The following is an 18563-nucleotide window of genomic DNA, read 5'->3' on the forward strand; positions in this document are numbered from 1 at the left end:
TGTAACAGGGTGGCAGCAGTCTGAATTCTGTGTCTGTCAGCTCAGTTGTCTTATGCTGATACAGAAACATACCCTTCAGTTCTGACTGTGAGCCTGTGCTGTTCGTGGCAATGGAGATAGAAGCTGGAGCCAAGGATTCTGTTAATTCAAGTGAAATCCCAATGGTGGTGGTGGTATGGGTGGAGGAAAGTTGCACTGGAGGTTTTGTTCAAAAGCATTCTTTCTGCATCTCACATAAAAGAGTGACAAGTAGAATTGCAGTAAAACCACTTCATTCGTTGCTTATTTGTGTATTTATCTCATTTAAGATATAAATGAGCTGAAGGTCTTTGTGGATTTGGCCTCTATTTCTGCCGGGGAGAATGACATGGATGTGGACCGTGTGGCATGTTTCCATGATGCTGTGCATGGCTATTCTTCCCTGCTCTATGAGCTGAGTCAAGAGTCAGGGTTTGATGACTTCATGGACTGCTTGAGGAAGCTGTGGAGAGCCCTGGACACAGATGAGAATCTTCCCAAGAAACTGGTGAGTTCTGCTAGAGCAAGTCCTCTCTGCATCCTTCTGTGTTCCTGCCTCCCAGCAGTGACTCAAAGATGACTGCTTGTGTGGGGGCATTGCAGCAGCTCGTGTCAGAGGCAGTTCTTGTCGTATGTTCACATAGCACAAAAATTCACTGCAACAACTGTTACTGGTATTGCTCAGATTTCTCGAGTACTGCTGAGGCTTTTGAGCATGACATGGTATGGCATTGCTCTTTTAAAGATTTTGAATGATGATGCAGAAGAGGAAAGGCAAATGTCCGGGAACTCCATTTTAGTCTTTGCAGCCCAGGGTATTGGTAAAGAACTGTGCTGAAGGATTGGGCAGTTGCACTTTCTTCCTTCCCCATCCTGAAACTTTCTGAAGCCAGCCCAGGCTGTTTTTCTTGAGTACAGATATAACCCTGGATAGAAATGCAAAATCAGAGTGATGAGGGCAGTGCCACATCTTCTCTCCCCACAGCATGCTTCAGCTCAGCAATTAGTGTGGCTGAAAACAGTGAAGGAAAGCCATGGGTCTGTGGAGCTGTCGTCACTGTCACTGGCAGCCACCATCAACAGCAGAGGAGTATACATTCTCAAAGCACCATCCGATGGCCAGAAGGTGAGGCTGCTTCTCTCTGCTTGAGCTGCTGCTGTGTCAAACTGCTGTTTTCTGATGAATATCACCTGCAGACAACACTGCTGGCATGTTGGTGGCTGTCAGAAACATGCTGTAACTTAATTGTCACTTTGCATGGTTTCCTTTTGGGGTCTGATGGCTCTTGAGCACTCTTCTTGCCAGGCACAGCACTGCCTCAGCAGTGGAAACTCAGTTCATGTCAGCAATGATGACTTACTATCTGGTAGGTTTCTTTGGACAATGTCCTGCACCTCACCCTCCTGGAGAGCTCTGAGGATCACAAGCCATCGTGGAAATACTCTCTGTCAGAGCTTCGTGAACTGCAGAACAAACTGATGCTCATGTCAGCAAAGGGAGATCAAGGCCTGGAGGTGGAGAAGTTCTCTGAGGTCAGATTTTGATGGCTTATTGATGTTGAAGCTGAGGTTGCATTTTGCTTGAGTATCAGCTTTTAGGGCTGTGATTTACAGCTGAGCTCTGGGGATGGGGAGTAGCAGACAGATACTCCTATCTTTTTTTGGTTCCTGGATAGAGGGCTGGAATAAGGGATTAGCACGCCCTCGTCTTCTGTCCACACTGAGGATGCTCCTAGTTGAGAGAGTCACTGTACTTGTGTAGAAACTAAGGGATTCCTTATAAGCTTCCTTGGGGATATTGTAGTTGAACCTCCTCCAGGGATGCTTGGCACAGAGCCTTGTCTGTCATGTGGTTTTGCTGGCTGCAACTTGTCTTGGTAAAATCACTGTGGTTTGGTGTTTTTTTTTGTCCTCACACAGACCTTTTCCAATGTCCAAAGACTTGCACAGGCCTTTATAGACCTTTACTCAGCTGGGAACATGCTCTTCCGCTCCTGGCTGGCCCATGTACACTGTTCACCAACAAGTGAGTTGTGTGTTCTCATAGACTTCTCTCTGAGACTGGTCCCAGTGCTAGAAGGGCAAGGAGAGTTAGCAGATGTGCTGCCCGGCCTCTGCAAGACAATGGAGAGCTTCCTGGAGAGGTGGCAAAGCTTCGTGTCTAAGAAACGATTCCAGCATTTCTACTTGAACTACTACACTGCTGAGCAGCTGGTCTATTTGTGCACAGAGCTGGGTCGGGGGCAGCCCAACCAGAACGCCCTGATGATGCTTTCATTCCTTAAGTGTAACTGCACTGTGGAGGATGTCCTTAGAGCCTCTGAAAGCCACGAGCCCCCCAGCTCAAGGCAGGCTGTTTCTGACTTAAGTGTGCTGCTGGATGAGGAGAGGGATCTGACCACCTGCTTGGAGTGCATCTGGGAGTGCTACATGAGCAGCATGGGTGCCTTCCTTCCGAACTGCCTGGACATCGACACGCTCGGTGTGTGGCTGAAGAGCCTGGCCAGCTGGGAGAGGGACTGTGTCACCAGGGAATTCCCACAAGATCTTCTGCACGTTGGTCAGCCCAACCTCATCACGTGCCCTCGCTCGGAGGTGCTCACTTCTGCTCTGGCTGTTTACATGAACAGCCCCAACCAACCCCTCCCCACTTTCGATGAAGTTCTCCTGTGCACTCCTCAGACCACTGCTGAGCAAGTGGGGCTCTTCCTCAGGAGGTGCCTCATTCCCAGCGACGAAGGAGAGAAAATTTACACCATGCTGTTTGCAGATGAGCTGAGCTACGATGTCAGCTGCAGAGCAGAGGAACTGTTCCAGCACCTGCAGCGGTACAACAGCTCCTATCGCCTCATCATTCTGTGCAACTGTGAGAGGGAGCACTGCTACATCCCTTCTGTCTTCAGCCAGTACAAAGTGCACATGATACCCCAGAGACCGCTAACTGAGATCCAGCAGTACCTTCAGCACCACTACAGAGTTGCTCAGCCTTCAAACTCGGCTGCTTGTGTGTTCAAAGGGAACATGTGCGTTGGGATCGTGTCCTCCAGAAGAGCTGGTGTAGGTAAGAGACCTCATGCAAAGCGGGCCCTGCTGGGTATTGAAAACCAGAGCGGGGTTCACTTTGCCTGTTTTTCTATCCTAAGTATCTGATCAGAGTGATTCAGACTCCAGCCAGTGGAGTGAGGTGATAGGCATCTCTAGAGAGGTGGTTTCTCTTGCTAATCTGACACATCTCTCTTTCTATTGACGTGCATAATTAACACAAATTGGGTGGCTTTGATTCCAGGCTGCAACTACTGCTGTAACAAGATTTAGACTTTCTTCTTCTGGAATGTACTTTAGGAAGCTTCAGAGATCTCAAAGGATATAGGGTACTCTAAGCATTTGACTGACTTCATTTTATTATGTCTGTGATATGATGTAGTTGATATTGACTTAATCTTACGGTGTTTTATGGTTACAGGAAAATCTCTCTATGTGAAGAGACTACATGAGAGACTGGAAGCACAGCAGCCCGACCATACAGAGCTCCTGAAAACCATCAGACTAATTGAGCCAGCAGTGGATGAAGATAAAGTGCTGCGATCTCTTCTGCCTTTTCTGGAGGGGCAACAGCCAACCAAGCCCATGATATTCCATTTTGACATCACCTCTTCAGTAAGTATACCTTCCCTATCCATCCCTCTTCCTTGCAGAAGCTTTCTTCAAAGCTTTTGTTTCTTAGTGAGCCATTTAACTGGGATGTGTTTTATAATGGTTGTGTAAGCTAAAGGACTCTTCTTACCATTGAGGTGGCTGAACACTGAAATGGATTGCCCAGAGTATCTCCATTCTTGAAGGCATTCAGAACCTGACCAGATGTGGTCTTGGTCAACCTGCTCTCACTGAGTCTGCTCTGAGCAGTGGGGTTGCAGGGGCCCTTACTCAGAGCTCCCTTCCAGCTTCAGCTATTCTGTGAAGTTATGAGCAGACAACAGGAAATGTCTTTGTCTTTATTCTAACGACAGGTACAAAGTGGAGTTCCAGAGTTTCTGTTCAAGCTGTTGATTTTGCAGTATCTGACAGATGCTAACGGGAATATGTGGCTGCGACAGAAGTGCCATTTGTATATCATTGAAATTCTTGAGGTGTCACCACCACCAAAGCAAGTGGCAAGACCCGTATGTACACAGCAGTGCTTGATCTCTTTGTAATGGAGATGTAAAATACATCATTCAAGGTGGTGCTGATGGTATTGTATGAGATAACATTAAAATGCAACAGAGAACCAGAACTGTTGTGGTTTTCTTGGGTTATTCATTTTTGGAGGTCTGTTAGGCCAAGCTTCAGCTGTAATGTCTATAGGAAGGATAAAACACAAAATCCAGTTTCTTCACGTTACTTTGCATGTTTGCAAGTACTAGAATATTTATACTCAAATATAGGAACATTGTTCTTAGAAGAGAAAATGGATTAAAAACAAGTTTATTGGGTTTAATTTTCTTTTTCCTTGAGATAGCTCTGAGTGGGGTTTGAGGTTAACAAAGGTCTGATGTTATAGGAAGGAGACTGTAAAGAATAGGATCACTATAAACATGGAGGGGAGAGGGGGATGTTATGGCTGTGTGTAGGCTAGTTGCTGTTAGCTCCGAGATCTTAGGCAAGAAAACTGTAAGATCAAATTGAAACAGATGAAGATTAGGGCTGCGGGTTTGTGACAAAATGTTTTCCTTTCTTCTACTCCAGGTATCAGTGAACCAGAAGTATAATTTCCTTGATGTGTTCCCTAAAGTAACATGCAAGTCTCCCAAGGAGGTACTAGAAATGGAGACACTTCGGAAACAACCCAGGGATGCTTCAGAGCCAGGAATGGACGAGGAGGAATTTCACAGTGAGGCTTTCCAGAGACCTTTCCAGTATCTGAAAAGATTTGACAGAGAGTACAATCTGGACACATTCTGGTATAAAGCACACTCTGTGGAAGGGAGCCCAGCAGAATGCCTGCAGCTTTTCCTCCTGCACTGTGGGATCATGGATCCCTCCTGGGCAGAACTCCGAAACTTTACATCGTTTCTCAATGTTCAGTTGAGAGACTGTGAAGCTTCTGTCTTTTGCAACCCTGAATTCATCCAGGACACTCTGCAAGGCTTCAAGAACTTTGTTGTTACCTTCATGATTTTAATGGCAAGGGATTTTGCAACGCCATCCCTACACATTTCTGATGAAAGTTCAGGAAGGCAATCCTTCAGTCTGGAGAACGTTGAAGAAGATGATCTTTGGCCTTTCCGCATTCGGAAGAAGTGGGAGTCTGAGCCACACCCGTATTTGTTTTTCAATGGAGACCGAGTGTCCATGACATTCATTGGTTTCCACTTTAAGCCCAATGGGATGGGAGGCGTTGATGCCATTAATCCTTTAAACAGCAAAATTATCAAGAGGAACATCATGACTTCACAGTTGTACCACGGCTTGTTGCTCCAGAGAGTTCCCTTTGATATTTCATTTGATAGTTTGTCCCGCCTTGAGAAACTAGACAGACTTTGCATGGTTCTGGGAATCTCATATGTAACAGACCCTGATGAGACGTATGAACTCACAACAGACAACGTGCTGAAGATGTTGGCCATTGAGATGCGTTTCAGATGCAACATCCCAGTTGTCATCATGGGAGAAACAGGCTGCGGGAAAACCAGACTGATAAATTTTCTGTGCAAGTTACGCAGAAGCTTTTTAGAGGTAGAGAACATGAAGCTCGTGAAAGTCCATGGAGGTACAACTGCAGAAATGATTTATGCCAGGGTCAAGGAAGCAGAAGCCCTCGCTATAGCCAATAAGAAGCAGCACGGGTTGGACACGGTCCTTTTTTTTGATGAAGCCAACACAACAGAGGCTGTGAGCAGCATCAAGGAAGTCCTGTGTGACTGCACGGTGGAGGGGAAGCCTTTGGTCTCTTGCTCGGGCTTGCAGATCATAGCAGCCTGCAACCCTTACCGGAAGCACACGCCAAAGATGATTCAGCGCTTGGAATTAGCTGGGTTGGGCTACAGAGTCAAAGCAGATGAGACAAAGGAGAAGCTTGGATCTATTCCACTGAGACAGCTTGTGTACCGGGTCCATGCACTCCCACCCAGCATGATCCCATTAGTGTGGGATTTTGGGCAACTGAACAACTTAACTGAGAAAATGTACATACAGCAGATTGTTCAGAGAGTTACTGAGCACATCCAAGTGAACCAAAGTGAAGTGAAGGCGATTGCAGAAGTGCTTATTGTTTCCCAGCAATACATGAGGGAGAGGGATGATGAATGTAGCTTTGTCAGCCTGCGGGATGTGGAGCGCTGCATGGAAGTTTTCAAGTGGTTTCACAAGCACAGCGAACTGCTGCTGGGAGAACTGGAGAAGTATCTTGCAGAAAAGACAGCTCCAAAGGGCCCTGAGAGAAACAATGCTATCTGGTCCTTAGTGCTAGCGGTTGGGGTCTGCTATCATGCATCCCTGGAAAAGAAGGAGGCGTATAGGAATGCTATCAGCAAGGTCCTCCCAAAACCTTATTACGATACTCAGAAGAAGATTTTGGAAGAAATCAGTTTGATGCAGGATTTATTCCTGAGTCGGGTGCACCTCAGAGACACCATAGCAAGGAACTTGGCCTTAAAGGAAAATGTCTTTATGATGGTCATCTGCATTGAGCTGAAAATCCCTCTTTTTCTTGTTGGGAAGCCTGGCAGCTCCAAATCTCTTGCAAAAACCATTGTGGCTGATGCTATGCAGGGCCAAGCTGCTCATTCGGATTTGTTCAAGGACCTGAAGCAAATCCATCTGGTGTCTTTCCAGTGCAGCCCTCTCTCTACTCCAGAGGGTATCATAGGCACTTTCAAGCACTGTTCTCGGTTCCAGGATGGGAAGAACCTGGAGGAGTATGTCTCTGTTGTGGTTTTGGATGAGATTGGCCTGGCAGAAGACTCTCCCAAAATGCCTTTGAAGACTTTGCATCCACTTTTGGAAGATGGCTGCATAGATGATGACCCTCTTCCTCACAAGAAGGTTGGTTTCATTGGGATTTCCAACTGGGCTTTGGACCCTGCTAAAATGAATCGAGGCATCTTTGTCTCCCGTGGTGATCCCAGCAAAGAGGAGCTCATAGAAAGTGCCAAGGGAATTTGTTGCTCAGCACGAGGGGCTTTGCACAAGGTTGAACAGTATTTTCAACACTTTGCAAATGCCTATGAAAAGATCTGTGAGGTCCAGGACAGGGAGTTCTTTGGTCTGCGTGACTACTACAGCCTCATAAAGATGTTTTTTGCTTTGGTTAAGAGCTCTAAAAGTGATCCTACGCCTCGTGACATAGCTGAAGTTGTTCTCCGTAACTTCAGTGGCAAAGATGATATCAATGCCTTGGAAATATTCACCTCACAGCTACCAGAAAAAGGAGAAGTAAATGCTCATGACATCAGTAGAATTGAGCTGATACAACAAAACATCAACAGCAGCAGCGAGGATGGTGATTGCAGGTACCTGCTTGTCTTGACTGAGAACTATGCAGCACTGCAGATCCTCCAGCAAACTTTTTTCACTGCCCAGCAACAGCCAGAAATTATCTTTGGCTCCAGTTTCCCTAAGGACCAAGAGTACACCCAGATATGCAGAAACATTAACCGTGTGAAAGTCTGCATGGAAACTGGACAAATGGTGGTGCTCCTCAACTTGCAGAACCTCTATGAAAGCCTCTACGATGCCCTTAACCAATACTACGTGTACCTGGCTGGCCAGAAGTATGTAGACTTGGGGCTGGGCACCCACCGGGTGAAGTGCCGAGTGCACCCGAAGTTCCGTTTGATCGTCATTGAGGAGAAAGATGTGGTTTATAAGCACTTCCCCATCCCGCTGATCAACAGGCTGGAAAAGCACTACCTGGACATCAGTACAGTCCTGGATAAGGATCAGAGAGAAACCGTGAAAGAGCTGAAGAAGTGGGTGCGTGACTTCGTTGCAGTCAACACAGCAGAGCACTTCATGAGCAAGGAGAAGTACAGCCCCTCGGACGTGTTCGTGGGCTACCACTCGGATACCTGTGCCTCAGTGGTCCTGCAGACCACGGAGCGGCTGAAGGCAGCGTGTCCTCCCAGCCAGCTCATGGGACGTGTCAAGGCTGAAGCACAGCTGGCACTGCTCAACTGTGCCACCCCCGACTCCGTGATCCGTCTCTGCGTCTCTAAGGGTTTGTTCAGGGTCAGTTCTCTGGCCCATACGTACTTCAAGCAGCAGCATCACTCGTCTTTTGCAGACTTCCTCCGAGCTCACATCTGCTCTGGGTCCGGGTGCCAGACGGTCTTTACAGAGGTGAGTGTCCTGCAGAGTCCTCTCGAAGTGTCTTTGCCTGCATGGAGGCTTTTAGCTTATGTTGCTACTGCTGCACTGTGCTGTGTGTGAGTGACCTGGTTAGCAGCCCTGCTGCTAGGTGTGCAGAGGTGGCTGATAGGTTTTGGTTTGCATTTGCCTTATGCTGGAACTGAAGAACTTGAGCTGAGATGGGTTGGAGAATTTTTCTGTCTCCTGCCTCGCTTGGAGAGATGTGCTTTCTCTTGAGGCTGTATGTGCTGCAGGGAAGGCACGTTTTGGGCCTGTCAAGCCATTTCTTAAAGCCTTGACTGCTTGTCAGCCCAGCACTGACTGCTTGTCAGCCCAGCACTGACTGCTTGTCAGTCCAGCTACGCAGTCAGTGCTGGCCCTGTTGACAATTTGCCTATTTGTGGGTCAGATAAGTGGCTTTTTGGGGTGCACTCTGTCTCTACAGCAAGATAGCAGCATCTGGAAGCACAGGCATGTAAGTCTGCACTGCCTTTAAAGCTGATAACAGCTTTGTCTTGTACTCCCAGGTCACCACCTTCTCAAGGCTCCTCACCAGTGCTGACTGTGCGTGTCTGGAGAGAGAAGTACAGGGTAAAGCACAGAGGCCTCAGATCCTGTTCCTGCAGCAGTTTGACACAGAGTACTCGTTCTTGAAAGGGATCCGGTGAGTCTGGGTTTATTTTGCTCTGAGGAGGTGGTCATCTGCGTGGAAGCTGCATTGGCAGGACTTGGGGGTAACGTGCTGGGAGGGGAGGCAGGAAGCCTCGTGGTGCTGAGCTCAGTGCAAACTGAATTATTTCCATTGTAGTTAAGCATGAGATTTGTTTGCAAAGGTACACTATCCCTACAAGATGGGTTTCCTAACTTTTCCTTTCGCCTGTGGCAGCCACAGCCAAGCTGGAGTGACTGTTCCAGTCTCCTATGTTTTGGTTTAACACTTAATAACTTTTAAAACCCCTTTCACTCTTTAGAGATTTCCTTGGGACCACATCAGGAAATAAAGTCCTCATTATTCAGTCAGACTTTGAAGATGGCTCTCAAGATGCCCAGCTCATTGCCTCGGCCAAGTAAGTTGCTTGTGAAGTGGTTCCCTGCTGGCTGCTCTGCGTGGAGACTCCAGACCCTTCTTTACTATTTCTGGGGCTTTCGGAATCAGGAATGTGTACTTCTCTGTTAATGCTGTAGTAGAAGGGGACTGGAAGTATTAATTGAATCTTGAATAATAGTTCATAATCCAGTTCTAAATAAGCCAGTCCTGGGCTGGCTTAAGTCATCAGACAATACCCTGTGAGGTGCAAGTTCTTGCTCTTGGCTGTGTGAGTAAAGCAAGTGGAGTGACTTATGGAGCCCAGGGGAAATGAGAGTGCCCTGTCTAAAGGAGGGAAGATTAGTGGCTTTGACTTCTGTCCCTCAGCAGCATTTCCCCTTTGTTGCAGATATGCTGTTTTTAACGAAATCAACAAGGCAAAGCTGGAAGAAGTCTCTGTCTTTGTTTACTTTATTATGAAGCTTACACGGGTGGAAGGAGGAACATCATATGTGGGATTCCACGGAGGTGGGTTTGGCCATCTGTCTCTTCTTGCTCTTCAGATGACTTCAAGCAAACCTACCAGAATGACATTTCTCCAATTCACCTTCCTTTCTAATGCTTAAGATCTGGAATCAGCGTGTCCTGCAGCTTGTCTGGCTTTATCCAGGTGGGATTGGGTTCCCCAGGCTTTGACATTTCTGTTGTTGTTTGCTTTGTGTCTGTAGGTCTGTGGCAGTCAGTGCATATAGATGACCTCCGCAGATCCAAGGACATGATCTCTGATATGTCTGTCCTGCAGAAACTCACCATCAGCCAGATGCTCTGTGAGGATTTGGGTAAAACCAAAGGTGAGCTGTATGCGAGCTGTGCCAGCCAGTGGTGTCAGATGCTAGAGGGGAAAAATGGGGGGATGCCACTCCAGATTTGGTACTGGGAGATCTTATGCTGAGTATGGCATATCTATTTCCGCTGCTAAGTATCTCATGTAGGGAGCACTATGTGACTATCAACTTTGCCTTTCTGTTTATTCTTTTTTCTGCGAGGTTTTGGTCATAAACAAGTTAATTTTGTCAGTTCTCCCTGTCAAAAATGCAGCATTTGCACTGTCCCATGTGCTGGGTACTCTGCCTCAGCACGTGAGGTGCTGCAGAGTGGGGCTCGGAGCACTACCAGTGGTTGTATGTCAGCTCAGAAAAGGGAGTGCAAATATTGCACACATCAGGAACCACTGATATGGAGCCACTCTGGAGAGCATCTTACTTGCTCCAGTATAAATCAGTTCACCCAAATCCATAGGAAGGTTAGAACTTGCTTAGTTTTTTCTTGGATTCGTTCTCCTTCCCCCATTTTGCCTTATAGGGGGCAGAATATGGCTGTGAGTTCTCTGGTGCAGCCTGTTGCATTAGTTCAGTATCATCTTTATTTTTGTTGGTTCTGCATAAAGCTTGGCAGCCCCAGCAGCTGTGTGTTTAGAGAGATGGATCTCAGCTATTTGATCTGACAGATGTCTTACTGCTCTTGGATGCAGTCGGTAAATAATCTTTGATGTGACTGCTGCAGCAGTGTGCTCCTTCTTTCTAATAAAATTTCTGCACCTTAAATGCAGCTCCACCTGTAGATGAAGAAGAAGAGGAAGAAAGTGAGGGGACGGCTGAAGCATCAGTGCCAGAAGCAGAGCACTGTGAGGTCAGTTTGGGATGCACTTATTTGCTCCTCAGCTTCCAATATAGCTCTTTGCTCTTTTGTCACCTTTGCTGTGGCTGTGTTAAGGCTGGAGCTCGTGCTCCTGAGGCAGTGTGGTTCTGGAGGATGCCCAGAGTGAGGGTGACCATGTGTGGCTTTCATCCTTCTAATGCCTAAGGGTCTCCCAAGGAGGGTGTATATGCCCCCAGCACAGTTGGGTTTATCAGTTCCACTTTCATTTGTGAACTGCTGACTCTTTCCTTGTATGAATTGTATCTTCACAGAAATGCTGTTTTACGTGCCAGCTTAAAAGGTCACAGAAGCCACAGTGTATACTTGGTTGCAAAATAAGTACTTAAATTTGTCACGAGGGGTAACAGAAGAACTGTGTTATGGGAAGCAAAGGACACGGACTCTTTCTAGAGAGCAATATATCCCATAATAAGATGGATGTACTTGGGGCAAGGGAGTAAAACCAAATAATGAATTTTTTTGACTCTGCTCCTGGGAAGGGTGAAGTCTTGGACATCGTTGTACTGCTGAGGAGCTGTGTGCAAAGTGCTGTGGGGATGCTGCGGGACAAGAATGAAAACGTTAGTCGAAGCAGAAAGCGAATTGAGATTCTCCTCAGCCTACTATCCAAAGAGAATGGCTTGAAAGGTACGTTCTCCCCAGTAGTGCAACTTGTGTTCCTGAGCATTCAAGGGAGCCACCAAAATGTGTGAGTTAACTCACAGGGGACCAGAAGATTGGTAGTGTAGGGAAGGTGGAACTCCCAGGCTGGCTCCTGAGAGTGTATGTCTGTGCTTGTGTAGCTGTAGGGCTTTGCTTGGATTTCTGGCTCATGGCTTTCTCTGGCTGTGCTATGTCTGGTGGATAATTGCTCCCCATTGGTTGACTATTGAAGCAGCCATAAAATACTGTGCTTGCTGTGATATGTGTTTTGATCCAAGGTCGATAGAAGAGGAAGTACAAATGGCTTGTTGTTTTCTAGCCTCGTTCCTGAAGACAACAAGGGCTCGTCTCTCCAGCCTTTTGAAAAAGCAAGAAGAGAATTCCTTTCAGCCCAAAAACTGGGTGCTTCGGGAGGCTTCCAACCTCCGTGCCCTGCAGGAGGCAGGCACCTTCAGGTGAGGATGGCAGCAGTGCAGCAGGGACAGCAGTTCTGTGTCATCTGGTCTGTGCTGGAATCTCTCTGAAGGCAGTTTTGCCCTCCTGGCTCCGGATGGAGGGCAGCTTGCAGCTGAATGGGCTGTGCTGGAACAGGAGTGCTTGAGTGCACAGGGGCTCTGAGTGGATCAGTGGGATTACAGATGAGTCACAAGGGAGAATTGTTTGGATTTTTCTTCCTTTTTTTTTTTCTCCTTCTTTCTTTAAAGGTAGGGTTAGAGCTCTCGCAAACAAATGCCCACAGTTTTTCAGGACAACCACTTCTGATTTGCTGATAGCACTGTTCATGTTCCCTTTGGGTTTCTCAGTCTCTTTCTTCCCCCCAAGGCACACCTTATGGAAGCGAGTCCAAAAAGTGATCACTCCATTCCTGGCTCTCCTAATTGCTGTCATAGACAGAAATGGCAATCTGGAGCTGTTGGCCAGGCCAGCACCTGAGTGGGTGACAAACCTGTGGATGTTCATCTTCCATGACACAAAACTTCTGACTGTCCCTTCTGGTGTGGGTAAAAACAGGTGAGCCCCTGGAGAGAGCAGCAGGAGGGCTTGGCTGGCAGCACTGAGACCAGTCCCGTGCTGTCATGGGAGATTAATGCTGTTGGTTGCTCCCCAGTGCTGTGCCCAAGGTGGCAGGGCAGGTCTTGGTTCCTGCAGAGGTCTCTTCTTTCTGCCTCATCCCTGTCGCTCCTGGGCTTTTCTCTGTTTCTTGGCTTGCTCACACTTCTTACCCATCCCTTGAAGCCTATGCATCATGATGTTAGAGTCTTTTTGCCAGAGAACACTTGCTGGATAGATCCTAATGCTATGTAGTTGGCACAAGGAGTTCTGTTAATGAGCCCTTCAATTCTTTTCCCCTTCTAGGGATGCTTTCTTGCTTTCTGTATCTTACTGTCTGAATACGTTTCTCAAGCAAAAAACCACTATACTGATGATCTTTTAATCTTCTAGCTCTCAAACAGAAGTAATTCTGGTGCAGAACAGCATGGTGGTGTCTGCTGATGCTGGGAACAAGATGCCCTTCAGCTGGAGGATAAAGGAGTATTTGGATGAGATGTGGTTGAAAGCTCAGTACCTCCAAAATAGTGAAGGTGAGCGCTTGGCTTGAGCTTGTGATGCAGAACTACTCCATCCTTGTGCCTTGTGAACTCTGGTGTATTGGTGGCACACGTCGACCTGCCCAGCACCCCAGGATCACCTTCTGTCCCTCTATACTCATAGAAACCAGCAGAACTCTGTGCAGCTAGCTTTTATTTCTGTTTCTCAGTATTAGTCTGTCTTGTGTCCTGAACACTGTAGAAATACTAAGAGTTGATGTTGAGATCCAGTAAACACGGAAATGATGCCTGAGCTGAGAAGGCCTGGCTTCAAATTCCTTGTTAGCCCTCTGAACAAGGGGGTGTGTATGCACCAGTGATTGATTAGCTTCTGCACGGACACCTATGTCAAACTCAGCTTCTTCCTAACATGCAGAGCTTTTCTGTTTTTGTTCTTGTTTTCCAGACCAAGCAGAGAACTTTCTGGATATCTTTCAGAAAACTGCACTGGGAGAATTTATCTCTGGCCTGACCAAGGAAGAAAGACAGGAGCTCTTCCAGTGCTATGTCACTGACTTTATTGTCCTGACCATTGGTGTTTCCTCCACAAAGGAACTGCAGGTGAGTGTCCGGAGCAGGAACTGGAAACCCCTTGGCTGAAGAGAAGGGCGTGATGCCTGTGAACATGCTCTTCTGTATCGCTTTCTCAGACAAAATCCTCCTCTCAGAAGAGTGATGAGCTATCCCAAGGGCAGATGTTTGATTCTGAAACTTTTTTCTTCCTAACCTTCCAGTGTCTGCAGACTGCTTTCCTCTCCTGTATAGAGGAATGGAAGGCAGCTTCTCCCAGAAGACAAGAGGCATTGCCATGCTTGCCTTGGGTTCACCTTGGATACAATCAGTTCAAGAGCCGTCTGCAGAACTTCTCTAGGATCCTGGCTGTGCACCCCAGTGTGGTTGGCACCCTCCTTAACCTGAAAGATGAAACGCCACGTCCCAAGATGGTATTGTCATCACCAGGCATTCTGTGATCCTCAGCCCTAGCTAAGAGCTGTCTTCATTGAATTAGTTTGTGTTCAATGTCCTTTTGATTTCACCTGCAGTGAAGTGGGAAGCACGAACTTGGTCAGAATCCTTGGTATTAGGAATAGACAGGTCTGTTAGCAGTTATAGAATCACTGTGTAAAGGTTGTAAAAGCAAAGAGACCAGCGTAAACAGGGGGGTGTTACAAAAGAAGGAAAATTAGTGCTCACCCATCTCTGAAGATTTAGGTTCACAGGGAAGGAACCCCACAAAGGAGGGATCTCCAACAAGAAATCCTTCCTCAGTGGCAGTCAGCCCTTAAGTGAGGCCTAAGAGAGGTGCAGCCTGGCTCCACCCCTTCTGGTCACACAGGTGAATCACCCTCAGCTGTGCTCTCAGGGCTGACCAGATCTTCAAGTGCTCATTCAGTGGTTCAGGCTGTGACTCAGTAGTTCCCATACACCCAGTATGGCCTGGGTTGAAAAGGATCTCAAAGATCATCTAGTTTCACCAACCATTAGACCAGGCTGCCTGGAGCCACATTCTGCCTTGCCTTGAATGCCTCCACAACTTCTCTTACTAGTAGAGTTTAAATTAGTTTGCCATGCTTCTATATCACTTGGTAGGGTGTCCTAATGGTCTGAGCCATGACCATTCATGACCATGAATCTTAGAGCTTAAGATCATCAAGTGGGATGTTATTCAGTACTACACAGCAAACCAGATTATGAGCCTTGGGCTCTCAGATAATTCCAAAACGTTACTGCTATGTTATTCTTACACCTTGTGTGTGCAATTAGGTTATAGATGTCTTAGCTGCAATTGCGTGCACTGAAGAGCTGGAGAATCAAGTGCAGAGAGCCCGTCCAGAGATCTGGCTGCAGAAAGTGAAAAATCTTCAGATGCCAATTGAATTTATTTGTAAAGACGAGGCTTTACAGAGGAGTGAGAGTTGGTGCTGTCAGCTGCTAAAACAACTCAAGTAAGTACCAGGGCTCACAGTCTTGATCTTTTGCCTTGTTCTTAGTGCAGGCTGAAAGCTGTTCTAGTGCTGCTTTTCTCAGATGAGAGCTTTGTATACCTTCCCAGGTTCCAACTCGTGAGGTTTACTTATCAAGTGTCAGGAGCCAGATTGTTTTTCCTTTCCTTCCTTACACAGACACTCCCCTGAAGTCTAGCAGTGTTATCCAGTACGTTCCAGCTGCGTTCAGAGCTAATTTAAAGCTTGTTAGTTTTGACGTTAATCAGCAGTGTTTCCCTGCTTTACTCTGTTCATGTGAAAACAGAGATGGGGAACTTTGACGCATCTGAGATCTGATTCTCACAAGACAGGTCAAGGGAGCTACACTGGTATCTTGCAGATATTGTTTAGTTTAATTTAAGTGGGGAAAAAAAAACCCAACAACTTAGTTCATGGTGTTTTCTTTAATTTTGTAAGTTACTTCCTATTCTAACAGAAGCTGGGTATGTGATAAGACGTATGTTGTGGTCTTTGTTGTGCTGTGGTGCTGTCTGCAGGACAGATTCCCATGCCATAAGGTCACTGTGGTGGATACTGCTGTATATTTTGTCCTTGACAAAAAGCCAGGCTTTGGTTCAGAGGCAGATAACCAAAGGGCAAATCTAAGAAGTGGTATGAGAATTGTATAAGAACAGCAGCAGTGAGCACGAGAAGCAGATTGTTAGACTGACCTGATGCTGTTCTGCCTTTCAAACTCATCACACAACTGCATTGGCTCTGAACTCCTAACTGTACTTCTGAAACAATACATTCCTTCCCACAGAACTTGCTGGAACCGTGTTTTCTGCATGTCTCTGTTCGTAGAGCATGTGCTGCTTGGTACCAGCACTTTGATGCCAGAATTTGCAGATTTGGTGAAAAAATATACTTTGCTCCTTGCTGAGGTAAGCTAAGATGCAGTTTCACCTCTTTCCTGTTTGCTTCTGCCTCCTGTGTGAATTCTTGTCTGGGTTGGCAGAGCTGAGTCATTTAGCTTTGCCATTTTCTTCTGCAGTGTTTTCAGGAAGATTCAGACATGAAGACTCATCAAACGTTTGTTGCAGTGATGAAAGTACTGTGCAGATGTAAGGAGGAGGTCAGCAACAGGTTCTGCAGGTAGTGACACTGGGACAATTTGCAGAGTTGAGAAGGCATGATGCCTATGTTTTCCTGAGCATGAAAAGCATACTGAAAGCCAGATGGAGAGCAGTGTGTTCCATTTTATACTGCGCCCTGGGGTTGGGTGGTTAGCCAACAGGTCTGAGTTGTCTCCTCTGATTCTAGTTGCATTTTTTCGAGACTTCCTTGGTAAGGCAATATTGAGGCCATCATGTTCATTGCTGTTCCTGAATTACAGGTATGATTTGAAGCAGTGTTCTATCTGCCATGGAGAGCTCAAGGATCCCGTCCAGCTTCACTGCAACCATGTCTTTTGTGAGAAGTGCATCAGAACATGGCTAATTCCAGCACAGATGCATTGTCCACTTTGCAGAGTTGCAGTTGAGGATGATAACTTAACTGTTTCTGAGGAGCTCAGGTACTCCTTCCTGTCCTTCCTATCCCCATCTGCAGTGAGGTTGGTTGTGTAAGGAAATTTTTATTTGCACCTGTGAAGTTGTAAACTCATGGACAAAGGGTGGAGGAAGAAACTCTGCACAGCTCTTCCTGGTACTGGAATAGATCTGACGCATTTCCCCTTTATTGTTTCAAAAGAGGGGAGGAAGTAACCTTGGGCCCATGTGATGAGACTCATTGCAAAGCTCCGCTGGCTAAGGCCTTGTTGGTGTCTGAATCAGACAAGGGAGCTGCTCATCACCTCGGATTGCTTTGCGATAGCTTAGCAAAAAGCTCACAGAGTATGTATCTGGCATTGTTTTGACAGCTAAGATCACAAATGGCAATTTGATGTGGCCTTTTCACTTTGATACTGTGGAAGTGTTGCATAAATCCAGCCTTTTGGAAAGCTGTGAGAAAGCATCGCTTTGACTTTTGCCCATGTCTGCTTTGCTCCATCCATTATTTAACTGGTTTTCTACTTGAATGTCCCAACCCTTTTCCTAGTGCTGCCTTAGCAAGAAATGCCCTGTTCCGGCAGAGGTGCAACAACTTCTTTGTAGATGTGGTTACTACCATGTGTTTTAAGGACAATGAGCCCCCTGATGCAGCAGTGATCAAAGAGCTCCTCAATCTGCTGTTTGTGTACAGGGACTGCCTGGAAGGTTCAGGTGAGCTCTCTTCAGCTCAGCCTCAAGGAGCTGATTCTCTTGGCAGCTTCTCTCACCTGCCAATCCCATCCCTTCCATGTTTCCACAGATCGCCCTACTGCTTACACCAAACTTCTGTCCCCCTTTGATGAGGAAGTGGATGAAACTCCTGTCATCCGTTCAGTAATGCTGAAGCTTCTCTTGAAGTACAGGTGGGCACAGTCAGGCAGTTTTGGGATGTTTCATTGCAGGGGAGGGGGCAGTGGTTCATCTTTTTTCATGGTGCCATCAAAATCCATCTGTTTGTTCTCCTTCCTTCTGTACTGCTCATTGAACTTGAACCACACATGTGAAATTCATCTTGTACCTTTGCACTAGTTTTGCAACTAGGCTGACTTGCACATGCCTCGTGCGATGTATCTGAGCAGTCTGTGCCAACACTTACCTAGCTGTTCTTACCCTAAAGGTGTGCTGAATGTGGGGCAGCCTTGGAGATAGCTGATGTTTTTCAGATCAGCACAACAGCACTCCTGATCCATGGGATCTGCTTACACAGAACTCTCCCTTCACAAAAGTTCCTCCAGCTTCCCTTTGCAGTCAGTGCATACAAGGAGCCATTTCTCTTGTGCGATTGTTTCCTAATTCAGATTCCTAAAATAGAGCAGATGGAAATCCTTATTTGTTATTTTTGATAAAAGCCTAGCTTGAAGGAAGAAGCTGGATGTTATCTGGTAAAAGCCAGCACGGCTGTTCTTCCATCACTTCCGAAGTGATCTCTGCCTGTCCCATGGCAGTTTGATCATGATTTAGAGCAGTAGTAGCCACCAGCATTGCAGTTGTGATAAGGGAGTGTTTCTCTCTCCAATAGCTTCAGTGAAGTGAAAGATGATGTGCAAGATTATCTGTGCCGGGTTGAGCACAGCCGCGTCCTGGACAGAATAGATAAAAAAGAACTCTACTTGCTTTTTGTCAGCTGCTTGGAGGTAAGGCTTCAGCAACAAAACTGGTATGGGGGAATTTTAGGCCCGCTTAACCTCCCTCTCCCACTGAACTATATCAAATCACTTGTTCA

The 18563-nt window shown here is 46.7% G+C and overlaps 1 protein-coding gene across 1 annotated transcript in view; it reads left to right on the forward strand.

Moving 5' to 3' along the window:
• Window positions 1-18563, forward strand: part of RNF213 (ring finger protein 213) — a 47646-nt gene that overhangs the window by 16254 nt on the left and 12829 nt on the right. The window contains exons 22-46 of the mRNA XM_065735317.1: window positions 309-526; window positions 1004-1144; window positions 1390-1551; window positions 1939-3079; window positions 3482-3675; window positions 4026-4178; window positions 4744-8337; window positions 8874-9010; window positions 9318-9413; window positions 9783-9901; window positions 10102-10224; window positions 10983-11062; window positions 11572-11719; window positions 12054-12189; window positions 12557-12745; window positions 13178-13317; window positions 13730-13884; window positions 14058-14267; window positions 15088-15269; window positions 16072-16192; window positions 16303-16403; window positions 16645-16824; window positions 17349-17512; window positions 17601-17703; window positions 18360-18474. Of these exons, the coding sequence (XP_065591389.1) occupies window positions 309-526; window positions 1004-1144; window positions 1390-1551; window positions 1939-3079; window positions 3482-3675; window positions 4026-4178; window positions 4744-8337; window positions 8874-9010; window positions 9318-9413; window positions 9783-9901; window positions 10102-10224; window positions 10983-11062; window positions 11572-11719; window positions 12054-12189; window positions 12557-12745; window positions 13178-13317; window positions 13730-13884; window positions 14058-14267; window positions 15088-15269; window positions 16072-16192; window positions 16303-16403; window positions 16645-16824; window positions 17349-17512; window positions 17601-17703; window positions 18360-18474 (8102 nt within the window). The remainder of the gene's footprint in view (window positions 1-308; window positions 527-1003; window positions 1145-1389; window positions 1552-1938; window positions 3080-3481; window positions 3676-4025; window positions 4179-4743; window positions 8338-8873; window positions 9011-9317; window positions 9414-9782; window positions 9902-10101; window positions 10225-10982; window positions 11063-11571; window positions 11720-12053; window positions 12190-12556; window positions 12746-13177; window positions 13318-13729; window positions 13885-14057; window positions 14268-15087; window positions 15270-16071; window positions 16193-16302; window positions 16404-16644; window positions 16825-17348; window positions 17513-17600; window positions 17704-18359; window positions 18475-18563) is intronic.

This window comes from Cyrtonyx montezumae, unplaced genomic scaffold (genome assembly GCF_038088225.1).
Source record: "Cyrtonyx montezumae isolate F1298 unplaced genomic scaffold, pur_monq_1.0 scaffold_19, whole genome shotgun sequence".
NCBI classification, from domain to species: domain Eukaryota; kingdom Metazoa; phylum Chordata; class Aves; order Galliformes; family Odontophoridae; genus Cyrtonyx; species Cyrtonyx montezumae.